Source organism: Neofelis nebulosa, chromosome 1 (assembly GCF_028018385.1).
Source record: "Neofelis nebulosa isolate mNeoNeb1 chromosome 1, mNeoNeb1.pri, whole genome shotgun sequence".
Taxonomy (NCBI): Eukaryota; Metazoa; Chordata; class Mammalia; order Carnivora; family Felidae; genus Neofelis; species Neofelis nebulosa.
This window is the reverse complement of record NC_080782.1, coordinates 154,968,689-154,983,251: the sequence shown is the minus strand read 5'-3', so window position 1 is coordinate 154,983,251 and position 14,563 is coordinate 154,968,689. Positions and strand designations below refer to the sequence as shown.

At 36.0% G+C, this 14,563-nt stretch overlaps 2 protein-coding genes across 5 annotated transcripts in view; one reads left to right on the top strand and one right to left on the bottom strand.

The window, feature by feature from the left end:
* Window positions 1-14,563, bottom strand: part of LOC131518555 (butyrophilin subfamily 1 member A1-like) — a 79,581-nt gene that overhangs the window by 38,493 nt on the left and 26,525 nt on the right. The window lies entirely within an intron of this gene.
* Window positions 9,652-10,831, top strand: LOC131518634 (proline-rich protein 32-like). The gene has a single exon (XM_058740880.1). It carries the CDS (start codon window positions 9,783-9,785, stop codon window positions 10,680-10,682), a length of 900 nt encoding a protein of 299 aa, XP_058596863.1. The 5' UTR covers window positions 9,652-9,782; the 3' UTR covers window positions 10,683-10,831.

The following is a 14,563-nucleotide window of genomic DNA, read 5'->3' as shown; positions in this document are numbered from 1 at the left end:
CCTGAAGTCGGACACCCAACCAACTGAGCCACCCAGGTGCCCCCATCCTTTCCGTCCCTCTGTCCTTTCCTTCCTTCCTTCCTTCCTTCCTTCCTTCCTTCCTTCCTTCCTTCCTTCTGTCCTTCCTTCCTTCCTTCCACCATTCCTTCTTTTCTTTTCTTTTCTTTTTTTTCTTTTCTTTTCTTTTCTTTTCTTTCATTCTTTATTTCTCTTTCTTTCTTTCTTTCCTTCTTTCTTTCCATAGTGTTCTTTAGCTATTTGATTATATTTTAAAACTTGCTTTAGAGTCCTTTTTTGGTAAGTCATAGCTCTTCTTCAAGAATATTTTGTTGAAGTTGTTGTTTAGTTACTTTCCAAAGTTATCTTTACAAAGATCATACATAATCATGTATGGCCAACAAAGTCATGTTCTTGAACTTGTATTCAGCTAGTTGTTTAGAAAGATATTTACTTGAATTTCAGGAACTAAAAATGTATTAAATAAAAAAAAAAGCAAAGAAACAAACAAAAAAGAAAGGCAAATGTCTCCCCTAGTGTTTGCTGATTGGTTTTGTTCATGGCTCTCCATTAACACTCAGTCAGAGTTTTACTGAGCCTGAAGAAAACCCATGATAAAAAAAATTGTATTTTTGTAAGACTTTTTCTGAATAAGGCTTACTTTGGACATGCATGAGGCTGTTTGTGAATGCCCTGGCTTCCCTAAGAAACTTCCCAGAGTTCATCTTAGGCAGTCTATTGTTTGGTTTGGCTACCATGTTTTGTCCAGTCCTCTAAGAATTGCTAGTTCAGCTTGTAGTGTTTTGGAGAAATGCTAAGTGCTCTTTAACTCTCAATTCTGAGATAGGCAAAACCAAGATAAACATCTTACATCAGTCTGTCAAGTAACATCCACACAGATTGGGATAGATATATGTAATAATTTATGAATTATCTGTCCTTCTCTCTGTCAACTCAGGGAAATGGGTCCAGACTTTTAACGCAGATTCCTGCAATTTCCTAATGAAGACCCTTAATGCAACAGAGACAGGGTAAATCAAAGGCAACTACAATTGACACAAAACTCCCCTACCATTTGAATGGTCACTTCATTAACTTAGTTTCTGCTTACTTGTAAATTTTTTATTTTTGTTCAGAATTCTGACAAATTGGTTATGATCAAGTCTGAGACTTTGTTTTGATGTTTCTATATGGGAATGAGAGCTTAGGGTTGGCAACTCTGTCATTCTGTTCACTGTTTGGAAAACAGCTTTTAAATGCTACTTTCGCTTTCACAACTGCTGATGCCAATTTTTTAGAGGGTAAGATTAGTGCGGGAGAAAGGTTGACATTCATCAAATACATGGTGATTCTAAGACTGTTGGTTCATATTGTCTTTAAATATCAATACCTTGATCAAAAGTACACATGCACCGAGCACCAAGACACTAAGTAATTTTTTTGACAAAATAATTAAAACACATTTTCTTCCCACAAAAGTACTGAAATCACACCTGTAATGTGCCTGTCATGTTCTTAATGTACAACCATCCTGATGCATAGTATTTCTTAATAAATGCATCCAAAATAAATGAATAAATGTGTATCCTTTAGTATGAGTGTAGCAGATCATTGATAAGTCACTCTTACAACCTATAGTACACAGTTACAAGTTTAATTTGGTTTTAACATTCAGAAATATGTACAGAGACCCAAAGTAATCTGTTTTAAGAAAAGTAATTAATTGAACAAATTTTAAATATATATTACCAACAATAAATTATATGACTATTTAATTGTTTTTTTTTCCCTGGAGTTAGCTCAAGCTAATATCTGTATTAAAAAAATAATATAAAATGAAAATAGCAAAAAAAATTTATTGTGGATATGTTTGGAAAATGGTGATGTAGTAGGACTCTGAACTCTTCTCTACCACGGATACACCAAATCTACACACTGAATTTACAGAGTAATTCCTCCTGAAAAAAAGAAGTGATGGGTTACTGGACAGTTTCTACATAACAAAAAGATAGAAAAGGGCAAGATATATGGAGATATGGAAATAAACGGAATCTTGTCCCCAGTGCTGTAAATTTTAGTGAAATAAGATAGTACTAAGGAACTATGAGCAGATTTGTCTGCCCTAGGGCACAAAATATTCCAGTAGTTTAAAGAGGTAACTAGAATATAATGGAACCAGCCCTAGAATCCTGCCAAATAGTGCGGGAACTGGTAGAACTCTCTCTGTGTGGGAGGGGCTGGTAGCACCACTGTTTGTCCCACACCATCGACTTTAATACTGCATACAGGGACATAGTTTAAGAAACATAAGTGGCTTGCCTCAGGGAGCCCCAGACTCCTGACCCATGCCAGCCCTGGACATTCTGTAGCACATAAAAAAAGCCATAGTTTAAAAAGACCAACTAGAATAGAGAAGATCCAGCCCTAGAATGCCACCAAATCACACAGGAGTTTCTGTGACTATCTATAGATCCAAGGGGCTGTCAAATATAATGCTTTATATTCTTTCACCCACCCTTAAGGATAAATACAGAGCCAAGTGTAGGAAGCAGGTTAGCATCAAAGTTGTCTTCCTAACTTGTTTACACCAAGTGCAACACCCCTGAACTATGATGGGATTACCCTTCTCACTCAAACTTGCCTCAGTCCTAGTGCAGTAGGCTCCACCCCCATGTGACCAGCATAAACCCTACCCACACCACATTTCCCAACCAGAGAGTTCTGAACATCCTCTGTTCTTATTGAAGTAGTGTCAGGTCTCATTTGAGAAGTAGACCAGAGTCTCACCTCAAACACTGCCCACAGAAGGCAAGGGGAGCCTCCTAAAATGACTGGTCTAAAAGTTATATCATCTAAAGCACTATAGCAGAATACATACAGCACTCATACAAGAAACTTCATGAAATGGCAGGTCCTAGATTATACACAGTCTGTTCTTCATAAAGTCATTATTTTCAGGTGTAGGAGACATAACCAGCTTTTCTGACATGCTGTAGAGGGCAGGTAATTAGACAGAATGGAAGGGTGGATGACTGTGCCTCAAATGAAAAAATAAGATAAGGCCCTGATCAGAAATCTAAGCCAAACAAATAAACATACCTGATGGAGAATTTAAAACAACATTCATAAGGATACTCACTAGGCTTGAGAAAAGAATAGAAGACATCTGAGAGAATCTTACCATATATATAAGAGAGTGAGAAAAGAATAATTAAGAAATTAAAAATGTATAAACAAGGTTGGAAACAGGCTTGATGAAAAAGAGAAGGATGCAAGAAGGAGAGTGACAAATTAGTGACTATTTTTCCATAGAAAAAATATGGAAAATAATGGAGCTGAACAAAGGAGAGAGCAAAGAATTATGGAACAGGAGAATAAACTTAGGGAACTCAGTGACTACATCAAACGTAATAACATTTATATTATTGGGGTCTCAGAGAGGAAAAGAAAAATAAGAGGGCAGAAAATTTATTTGAAGAAATAATATCTAAACAACTGCCTAATCTGGGGAAGGGAACAGACATCCTGATCCAGGAGGCAGAGAGAACTCCTATCAAAGCAACAAAAGCAGGCCAACACCAAGTCATATTGTAATTAAATTTGCAATATACACTGACAAAAGTAGTCCTTAACATACAAGGGAAGACCCATATACTAGGGGCAAATCTTTCCACAGAACTTTGAGTAGAAAGGAAACATATAAATTAGCAGAACTGAAATTGGAAGAAATAGAAACCTTGTTCAAAACAGTAAACAAAAATAAATTGAATCAGTAATCAAAAAAAAAAAACTCCCAATGAACAAATATCTAGGGCCACTTATATTCATAGGCAAATTCTATCAAAAACTTAAAGACGAGTTAATAACTGTTATTCTCAAATTTTTCACAAAAAAAATAGAAAAGGAAGGAAAACTTCCAAATTCATTCTAAGGGGCCAGCTTTGCCATGATACCAAAACTGAATAAAGTATTCACTGAAAATTAAACTACAGTCCAATATCACTGATGAACATGGATGCAAAAATTCTCAATAAAATACTAGCAAACCGACACACACACACACACACACACACACACACACCTTTAAAAAACTCATTCATGGGGCGCCTGGGTGGCGCAGTCGGTTGAGCGTCCGACTTCAGCCAGGTCACGATCTCGCGGTCCGTGAGTTCGAGCCCCGCGTCAGGCTCTGGGCTGATGGCTCGGAGCCTGGAGCCTGTTTCCGATTCTGTGTCTCCCTCTCTCTCTGCCCCTCCCCCGTTCATGCTCTGTCTCTCTCTGTCCCAAAAATAAATAAAAAATGTTGAAAAAAAAATTTAAAAAAAAAATAAAAAAAAAACCTCATTCATATGATCAAGTCAAATTTATTCCCGGGTTGTAAGGGAGGTTCAATATTCATGAACATGTCAACATGATATACCACATTAAAAAAAAAAAAAAGAAAAGAAAGAATAGGAATCATATGACCATTTCAATAGATGCAGAAAGAGCATTTGACAAGGTAGAGTATTCATGATTAAAAAAAAAAAGTTGAAAAGTATGTTTGGAGGGAACACATCTCAAAATAATGAAAGTCATAAGGTAAAATTCACAGCAAATATCCTCAGTGGGGCAAATTGAGAACTTTTACTTTATGGTCAGGAAAGAAAGACAGTGCTGACCATTCTCATAACTTATTTAACATAGTACTGGGAGTCTTAGCTATTGCAATCAGACAATATAAAGAGAAAAAGACATTTAAATCAGCATAAGGAAGAACTCAAACTTTCAGTATTTGCAGATAACATGATGCTCCACATAGGAAACCAGAAATACTCAAAAAACTACTAGAACTGACATACAAATTCTGTTAATCTGCAGGATACAATATCAACATATAGATATCTGTTACATTTGTATAAATCACTGCAGAAAGAACAATTTAAATAACCAATCCCATTTAAAATAGCACCAAATACAATAACATATATACAAATAACCTAACCTAAGAGGTGAAAAACCTGTTTTCTGAAAAGTATAAAACACTCATGAAAGAAATTGAAGAGGACACAAAGGAATGGAAAGACATTCCTTGTGCATGGATAGGAAGAACAAATATTGTTAAATGTCTATATTACCAAAAGTGATCTACACATTTAAGGTAATCCTTATCAAAATACTAACAGCATTTTTCACAGAGTTGCAACAAACAATCTTAAAATTTGTAGGGAACTACAAAGACCTCAAAGAGGCAAAGCAATCATGCAAAAGAAGAGTAAAGCTGGGAGAATTATAATTCCATATTAAGTTATATTACAAAGCTGTAATGGTCAAAACAGTATGTTAGTGGCACAAAAGTAGACACAGTGATCAATGGATCTTAACAGAAAACATAGAAATGAGCTCACAAGTATGTGGTCAATTAAACTTTGACAAAGCAGGAAAGGATTGCCACTACTAAAAGAAAGTCTCTTCAACAAATCGTGTGAAGAAACTGGACAGCTACATGACAAAGAAGGAAACTGGATCACTTTCTTACACCATTCAGAGAAGTAAATTGAAATAAGAATAAAGACCTAAATGTGAGACCTGAAACCATACAAATCCTAGAGTATAACATAGGCAGTAGTTTGACATTGGTCATAGTAACTTCTTTCTTGATATCTGTCTTGAGGCAAGGATAACAAAAGTAAAATAAATAAATAAATAAATAAATAAAGTATTGGGGCTTCATCAAAATAAAAACCTTCTGCAAAGGGAAGGAAACAACAAAACTAAAAGGCAAGCTATGGAATGGGAGAAGATATTTACAACTGACACAGGTGAGAAAAGAGTTATTATCCAAAATATATAGAGAACTTACAAACTCAACACCCCAAAAATGAATAATCCAATTATAGCATAGGCAGAAGAAATGAATAGATATTTTTACAAAGGAAACATTAAGATGAACAAAGACAAGGAAAGACGCTCAACATTAGTCAGCATCAGAAAAATACAAATGGAAACTACCATGAGATATCACCTCACAACTGCCAAAATGGCTACAATTAACAACACAGGAAATAGCATTCCTTCATAGGATGTCGAAAAGGCAATTGCTCATGCACTGTTGGTGGGTATGCAAACTGGTGCAGTCACCCTGGAAAATAGTATTGAGGTTCTTCAAAAAGTTAAAAATAGAATTACCCTATGATTGAATATTTGCACTACTTGGTATTTACCTAAAGATACAAAACTACTAATTCTGGGCTATATGCACCCTGATCTTTGTAGCAGCATTATCTACAATAGTGAAATAGTGTAAACAGCCCACATCTGTCAAGTGATGAATGGAATATATATATATATATATATACATATATATGTAACAAAATATATACACACAATAACTAAAATTATATATATATGCAACTGTAATAAAATAGATATACACATAACTGCAATTATATATATATGTATATACATACACACACATACACACACACACACATATATATATATATATATATATATACATACACACAATGGAATATAACTCAGTGATATAAAAGAATTAAATATTTCATTTGCAATAATATGAATGAATCTAGAGAATATTATGCTAGGAAAAATAAGTGAGTCAGAGAATGACTAGTACCAGATGATTTCTCTCATATTTGGGTTTTAGAAACATACCAAATGCTCAACTAGGAAAAATAAAGAAATTGAGAGGGGCAAATCAAGTAAAAGATGTTTAACAATGGAGAACCAACTGATGGTTGCCAGAGGAGAGGTGGGTGGGGCAATGGATTAAATAGATGATGGAAACTAAGGAGAGTAGTTTTGATGAGCACTGGTGTTATATGGAAGTGTTGAATTACTATATTGTGCATGTGAAACTAATATTACCCTGCATTCCAAATAACTAAATTTTTTAAAAAAGTTAAAAGAAAGGAGCAACTAAAATATAAAGGATCCAGCCCTAGAACTCTACCAAATGGCAGGGGAGCTAATGAAACTCACCCTTGGTCAAAGGGTCTTCATTAAAACACAGGTTATATTTTCCCTCCATATTAATAGTATGGATAGGAATAGAGTCCAGAACCTTTAGCTGGCTAACTCCTTAGTGATCCACAGACCTAGTCCACACCAGCCAGCCACTACACTAATGATGAGCCAGTGCAGTATACACCAGGGCACACTGGGTCTACACTCAGTACAGCTCCAGCTGAATCACCATGATGTCACAGGTGCAAAACACAGTGGAACGCTCCAGGACTGCATCAGTCTGACTCCAAACATCTTACCAGGGAAAGCCCTGCCACAAAATGTCCAGGGAACACCTGGCCAGAACCCACTTCAGATACGGAGCCCTGCCAGAGACCCCTAAGTGTGGTGATCCCAGTATTACCACAGCCAGATCCCACTTAATATTTGGCTACACCTTTACGGCAGCCAGAGTATATTGAGCACTCTGCTCCAGAGCCCATGGAAACCACAGTTCCAGCCATCCAGCCAAATGCACTAAAAACAGTCTACACAGAGGATAACTATACACATGATCATTTCTTCAAGTTCAGGAAAATGAGCTGTTTTGCCTAATTCATAGAAACACACACACACACACACACACACACACACTAAATGAGCAAAATGAGAATATGTTCCAAATGAAAGAAGTAGAAAAAATGTCAAGAAAACAACAGAATGAAATGGAGGTAATCATATACCTAATGAAGAGTTCAAAGTAATGTTCCAAAATATTCTCACAGGTGTGGAGAGTAAATGAACTCAGTGAGAATTTTAACATATGTAGGAAAATATAAAAATCAGAGTTGAAGAATACAGTGACTATAATAAAATTGTGCGAAAGGGAATCAACAGTAGCTTAGAGAATACAGGAGACTAGACCAGTGATCTTGAAGACAGAGTCATGGAAAGCACCCAAGAAGAAAAGCAAAAAGAAAAATAAATAAAAATGAGGGTAAACTAAAGGATCTATGAGATAATATCAAGTGAATAAGTGTTTGCATCATATGGTTTCCAGAAAGAGAAAAGAGAAAGAAGGCAGAAAACTTACTTGAAGAAATAATAGTGGAGATATTCACTAACTTGATGAAGGAAACAGACAGCCAGGTACCAAAGCTCAGAGACATCCAATGAGGTCCACACCATGACACTTAATAATTAAAATATGGAAGACTAAATATGAAGAGATAATTTTAAAAGCAAAAAAAGAGGGGTGTCTGGGTGGCTCAATGTGTTAGTGTCTGACTCTTGATTTTGACTCAGGTCATGATCCCAGGTTGGTGAGATCAACCCTATATAGAGCTCCATGCTGAGGGTGGAGCCTGACTGAGATTGTCTCCCTCTCCCCCTTTGCCTCATCCCCCTTTGTACTAAATACATACATACATTCATACATACATACATGCATACATACATACATACATACATACATAAATGCAGAAATATTGGAGCAAGTAGTTACTAAAAAGGAAAATCCCAGTAAGTCCATTAGCTGATTTTTTTTAGCCGAAACATGTAGAGCAAAAGGGAGTGGCCTACTGTATTCAGAGTTTTGAAAAGAAAAAAAATAAATAAAAACTACAACCAAGAACAGTGTAGATGGCAAGGCTATCATTCAGAATTCAAAGAGAGATAAAGACTTTCCTAGAAAAAGGAAAGTTAAAAGAGGTTATAGCCACTAAACAGGCCTTACAATAAGTGTTAAAAGGACTTTTAAGTGAAAATGAACAGACCATAATGAGAAGGAAGACATTTATAAAAGGAAAAAAAAATCATGAGTAAAAGCAAAATACAGTAAAGTTAGTAGAGCAGACATGTAAAAAGTCAGCATAATGGTTAAAAAACAAAACTATTAAAATCAATTATATCTAAAAAATTTGATAAGGGGACTCACAACATAAAAGGATGTAAAATATGACTATATAGATAGAGAGATGATATAGATAGATAGATACATAGGTACATAGATACATAGATAGATATAGAGATAATAGAGATAGGTGATATAGATGATATAGATAGATATCAATAGATTGATGATAGATGATAGAGATAGATAGATATAGATATATATATAAATGTAGATGTTGATGTAGATTTAAATGCAGATGCAGATATAGATATAGATAGATATATAAAATGGAGAGTGAAAAGATAAATGAAGTTTATTTAAAATGATTTGAATTTAATTGAACATGAACTTATGTTAAAATGTTATATACTTAAGATCTTATGTATGAACCTCATGGTAACCATTAACCAAAAACTTATGCTAGATATTACAAAAATATAAAGAAAAAAGCCAAGAATTCCATTAAGTAAAGTAACGAATCACAAGAAAAGAGAACAAGGGAGGAAATAAACTGAGAAAGATGAAAAAAGCTAAGAAAACAAATAAAAGCACAATAATGTACCTATCAATAGTTATTTAAAATATACTGTTCAAAATGCTTCAATGTAAGATGTTGTATGATAGAATGGATTAAAAAAAAAGACCCATGCATATGTTGCCTGAAGGAGACTTACTTTAGACATAAAGACATATAAAGATTAAAGTGAAGGGATGGAAAAGTATTTGCCATGCAAATGTAAGTGAAGAAAAATGTGGGTTAGATGTACTTATACAAAATAGACTTAAAAACAAATATTCTAGAGTTGGTCCCTGGCTTCATTCGAGTTGCCAAGCTGCTCTAAGGCAGAAGCACGAGTCGTCTCTCCAGACCGAGTTGGCCTGTGTGGGCGTTCAGCTGATTTTCTCCATCACCTCAGGGAGGCTTTCCTGACCTACTTTCTCCATGGCTTGTATTGAAAATGTCCTTGGAGGGCATGCCCCTTCACCCAGGGGAGTAGTTGCAGACGAGTGTGGGATCCGGGAGCCACGCCCTGACGACATGTCCCTCCAGTGTCCGAGTTCTCTGCCGAAAGATGATGCAGAACCTTTGGGCCACCATCGTGTCCTGCTGAGACCTCCTCTTAATGTGCTGACCGACCTGGCAAGAGAGCAGCTGGAGCGCCCCTTCCAGACCGCGGGAGCCTGCATTCCTGTCGATAGTTCGAGATCTCACAAACACCCCTGTGGGTCACCACCTGCTGTTGCGGAAGAGTCCTTAGCAACAGCAGAAGTAAATAGCTCTGAGGGGCTGGCAGGCTGGAGGCTTAGGGGAGAGGATTCTATTAATGTGCCCCAGGATTTCTCTGGCAGCACTCCCCCACTGATGATAGGGGGCGCAAGGGTCAGCAGTGGGGGCACCGAGAGAGGTGGCAATAATGCGAGGTTATACGTGGCTTTGCCACAAGGTCAGGGGTTCTTTCCATCTAGGGGTCCACAAGTAAGAGACCCCCTTCATATCCCCACCGTTAGATCAGGGGTGATGATGGAGCTGCCTTCAAGAAATACGAGACTGACTGGGAAAGAAAGGCTGGCTCATGTTTCTTTCCCACCAGGAGGCCTGCGGCACCCTGTGGAGAACTGGCCAAGGCCTCTCCCATTGTCTTCCAGTACTCCAGGTTTACCTTCTCGCCCTACCGCTCATTGCTTTATACCTCCACGACCTCCAAGTTTCAGTCCATTTCTTGCTATGCCTATTGCTTTTGCTCCACCCCCAATATTTGGTCCTCCACTGCCTTCTTATTTTGCCAATTTTCCTTCCTGGGGTATGCCGGCTCCTGCGCCCTCAAACAGAGAGAACAACTGAAGACCAAAAGGAAGGAGGGGAAAAAAGGATTGGGGGAAAAAGTGAAAATTACTCATTTATGTTTTTATATTTCAAACCCCCCTACCCTCTTAGACTCTGTTTAGCACTAATGTGCCTTACATGCCTGGAGATTCAATAAAGATTCTGAAGTTTGAAAAAAAAAAAAAACAAACAAATATTCTAGGAAGTGAAAAAGAAAGACACTATCTAAAGATAAACAATCCAAAAAGAGAATATAGCAATTGTAATTATCAATGCACTCAATACTAGAGCACCTAAATACACAAACCAGATATTATCAAACATAAAAAAAAGAAATTGACAGTAATCCAATAATAGTAAAGGATCTTAGTACCCCACTAATCTCAATGGAGAGATTAGCAGGGCAGAAAATCCATAAGGGAACAATGTCTTTGACTGACAAATTAAACCAGATGAACTTAACACATTTATACATAACATCCTATTCAAACATAACAATACACATTCTTTTCAAGTGCACAAGGAACATTCTCCAGAATAGATCACATTAGGACAAAAGCAAAACAAAACAAAACAAAGCAAACAAGCAAACAAACAAAAACTCAATAAATTTAAAAATTGCAATCAGGAGAAGAATGTTTTGAACCAAAACAGTAAGAGACTAAAAATTACTTACAAGAAAACAACTGGAAAACACACACACACACACACACACACACACACACACAGACACAAGCATGAGGAGGCTAAACAATATGTTCTTAATCAAGAAATGGGTAATCTAAGAAATCAGAGGAAATAAGAACATACATGGAGACAAATGAAAATAAAAATACAACTTCTCACAAACTTTGGGATTCAGCAAAGAGTTCTAAGAGGGAAATTCAATATTATAGATGCCTGCATCAAGATCAAGAAATACATAATAAACAATCAACACTTCACCTAAATGAACTAGAAAAAGAAGAAGAAACAAAATACAAAGTTAGTAGAAGGAAGAGAATAATAAAGATGAGAATGAAAATAAATAAAATGAGACAAAAATAGAAAATATCACTGAAACCAAGAGCCATTTGAAAATGGCTCTTGAAAAAATAAACAAAATTGATCATTTGAAAAAATAAACAAAATTGATAAACCTTTAGATACACTTATTGAAAGAAAGAAAGAAAGAAAGAAAGAACCCAAATAAATGGTATCAGAAATGAAAGAGGAGAAATCAAAACCAACACCAGAGACATATAAAGGATTATAATTATGCCACTATGAAAAAATAGACACCAACAGACTAGACAACCAAAACAAATGGATAAATTCCTAGAAACATAATATTCCAAAACTGAATCACAAAGAAACAGAAAATCTGAACAGTCCAATTCTGAGTAATAATATTGAATTGGCATCCAAAAACTCTTGACATACAACATCAAGACCAGATGTATTCACAAGTGAATTGCACACATAATTTAAAGAAGAGTTAATACTGATTCTGCTCAAACTATTCCAAAAAATGTAAAACGAATTAATTTTCCAAATAATTCCAAGATTAAAAAAATGTTTTCCTTTATAACAAAACCAAAGACATTAAAGCAAACAAAACAAAACAAAATAAAAGCAGGTCAATATTCTTGATGAACACAGATGCAAATTCTCAACAAATTATTACCACACCACCTTTAATAATATCTTGAAAAACGTCATTCACCATGATCAAGGAGGTTTCTTCTGGGGATGCAAGGATGGTTCAGTATTCACAAATCAATCAACATTACATAACACATTAATAGAATAAAGGATGGAAGTTATGTAATCAACTCCATAGATGCAGAAAATACCAGCTGACATAATTTGATATTTATCATGATAAAGAAATTTAGCAAAATGGGTTTAGAGAGAACATACTTCAATGTAATTAATTTTGTACATGGGAAAACCACACTTATTATCATATATAATGGTTAAAAAAATGACAGCTCTTCCTCTAACAACAGAACAAGAGAAGGATGTCCATTCTTGTCACTTGTATTCAAAACAGTAATGAAGAAGAGATACAACATGGTAGAGAAGTAGGGGGACCCAAAGTTCCCTCCTCCCTCAAAAAAAAGCAGTGTTGAGTCCAAAGGACATTGAATTCCAAGAGTCTGGACTGCAAAGTGACAAAGACATCTCCAGGGGCCCATGGGGACAATGTGGAGGGTCATAGGGCCACTTCTGTGAACATATCAAAGCACACCTGGTGGAGGGTCCAAAACATCACTTTGAGTAGGGAAATAAAGCAACCAGAGTCACAAAAACAAAGAGCAAGTAACATACTCCAAGAAATACCTCCTGAATGGCCAGGGCCTAGACAGTGTATGACCACTCTATAATATAGTAGTGCTTGCAGGTGCAGTGTACACAACAATCTTTTAAAATGCAGAAGGGACAGAAAACTAGAAAAAATGACAAGACAGAAGAATTCTCCTCAAAGAAATTCCAATAAGAAATGACAGCTAAAGAATTAATCAAAACAGATATAAACAATGTAACTGAACAAGAATTTAGAATAATAGTCATAAGATTAATCACTGGCCTTGAAAAAAGCATAGAAGTCAGCAGAGAATCTATTGCTCCAGATATCAGGGAACTAAAAAGTAGTCATGATGAATTTTAAAAATGCTATAAATGAGGTGCTAAATAAACTAGAGGCAGTGATAGTGAGGATGGAAGAGGCTGAGGAGAGAATAGGTGAAATAGAAGATAAAATTATGGAAAAAGATGAAGCTGAGAAAAAGAGAGATAAAAAATTCTGAACCATGAGGGGAGAATTAGACAGCTAAGTGATCCAATGAAATGAAATAATATCTGAATCATAGGAGTTCCAGAATAAGAAGGGAGAGAAAAGGACATGAAGTGTACTTGAACAAATCATACCTGAAAATTTCCCCAATCCGGGGAAGGAAACAGACATTGAAATGCAGGAGTCACAGAGAACTCCCTTCATATGTAATAGGAATTGATCTGCATGACATATCATAGCGAAACTGGCAAAATCCAAAGATAAAGAGAGAATTCTGAAAACAGCTAGGGATAAATGGGTCTTAGCATACAAAGGTAGACACATAAGGGTAGTTGCAGACCTATCTACTGAAACTTGGCAGGCCAGAAGTGGGTGGCAGGAAATTTTCAATGTGATGAATAGGAAAAATATGTAGCCAACTATCCTTTATCCAGCAAGCCTATCATTCAGAATTGTAGGAGAGATAAACGTTTTCCCAGACAAACAAAAACTGACGGAATTCATCACCACTTAACCAGTCCTACAAGAGATCCTAAGGGGTGCTCTGTGAGTGGAATGTTGCAAAGACCACGAAGGACCAAGCATCACTACAATATGAAAACTACAGATAACACAATGACTCTAACCCCATATCTTTCAATAATAACACTGAATGAAAATGGAATAAATGTTCCAATTAAAGGACACAGGGTGTCAGAATGGATAAAAAACCAGACTCATCTATTTGCTGTCTAAAAATGATCCATTTTAGACCTGAGAACACCTGTAGATTGAAAGTGAGGGGTTGGAAAACCCTCTATCATACTCCTGGAATTCAAAAGAAAGCTGAAGTAGCCATCCTTATATCAGACAAATTAGATTTCAAAATAAAGGTTGATACAAGAGATGAAAAAGAGTATTATAACATAATTATAGGATCTATCCATCAAGAAAAGCTAAAAATTATAAATGCTTATGTTCCCAATTCAGGAGCACACAAATATATAAAATAATTAATCACAAATATAAGCTACCTTATTGATAAGAATGCAGTAATGGCAGGGGATATTAATATTCCACTTACAACAATGGACCGATCATCCAGACAGAAAATCAATACAGAAAATATATGGCCCTGAAT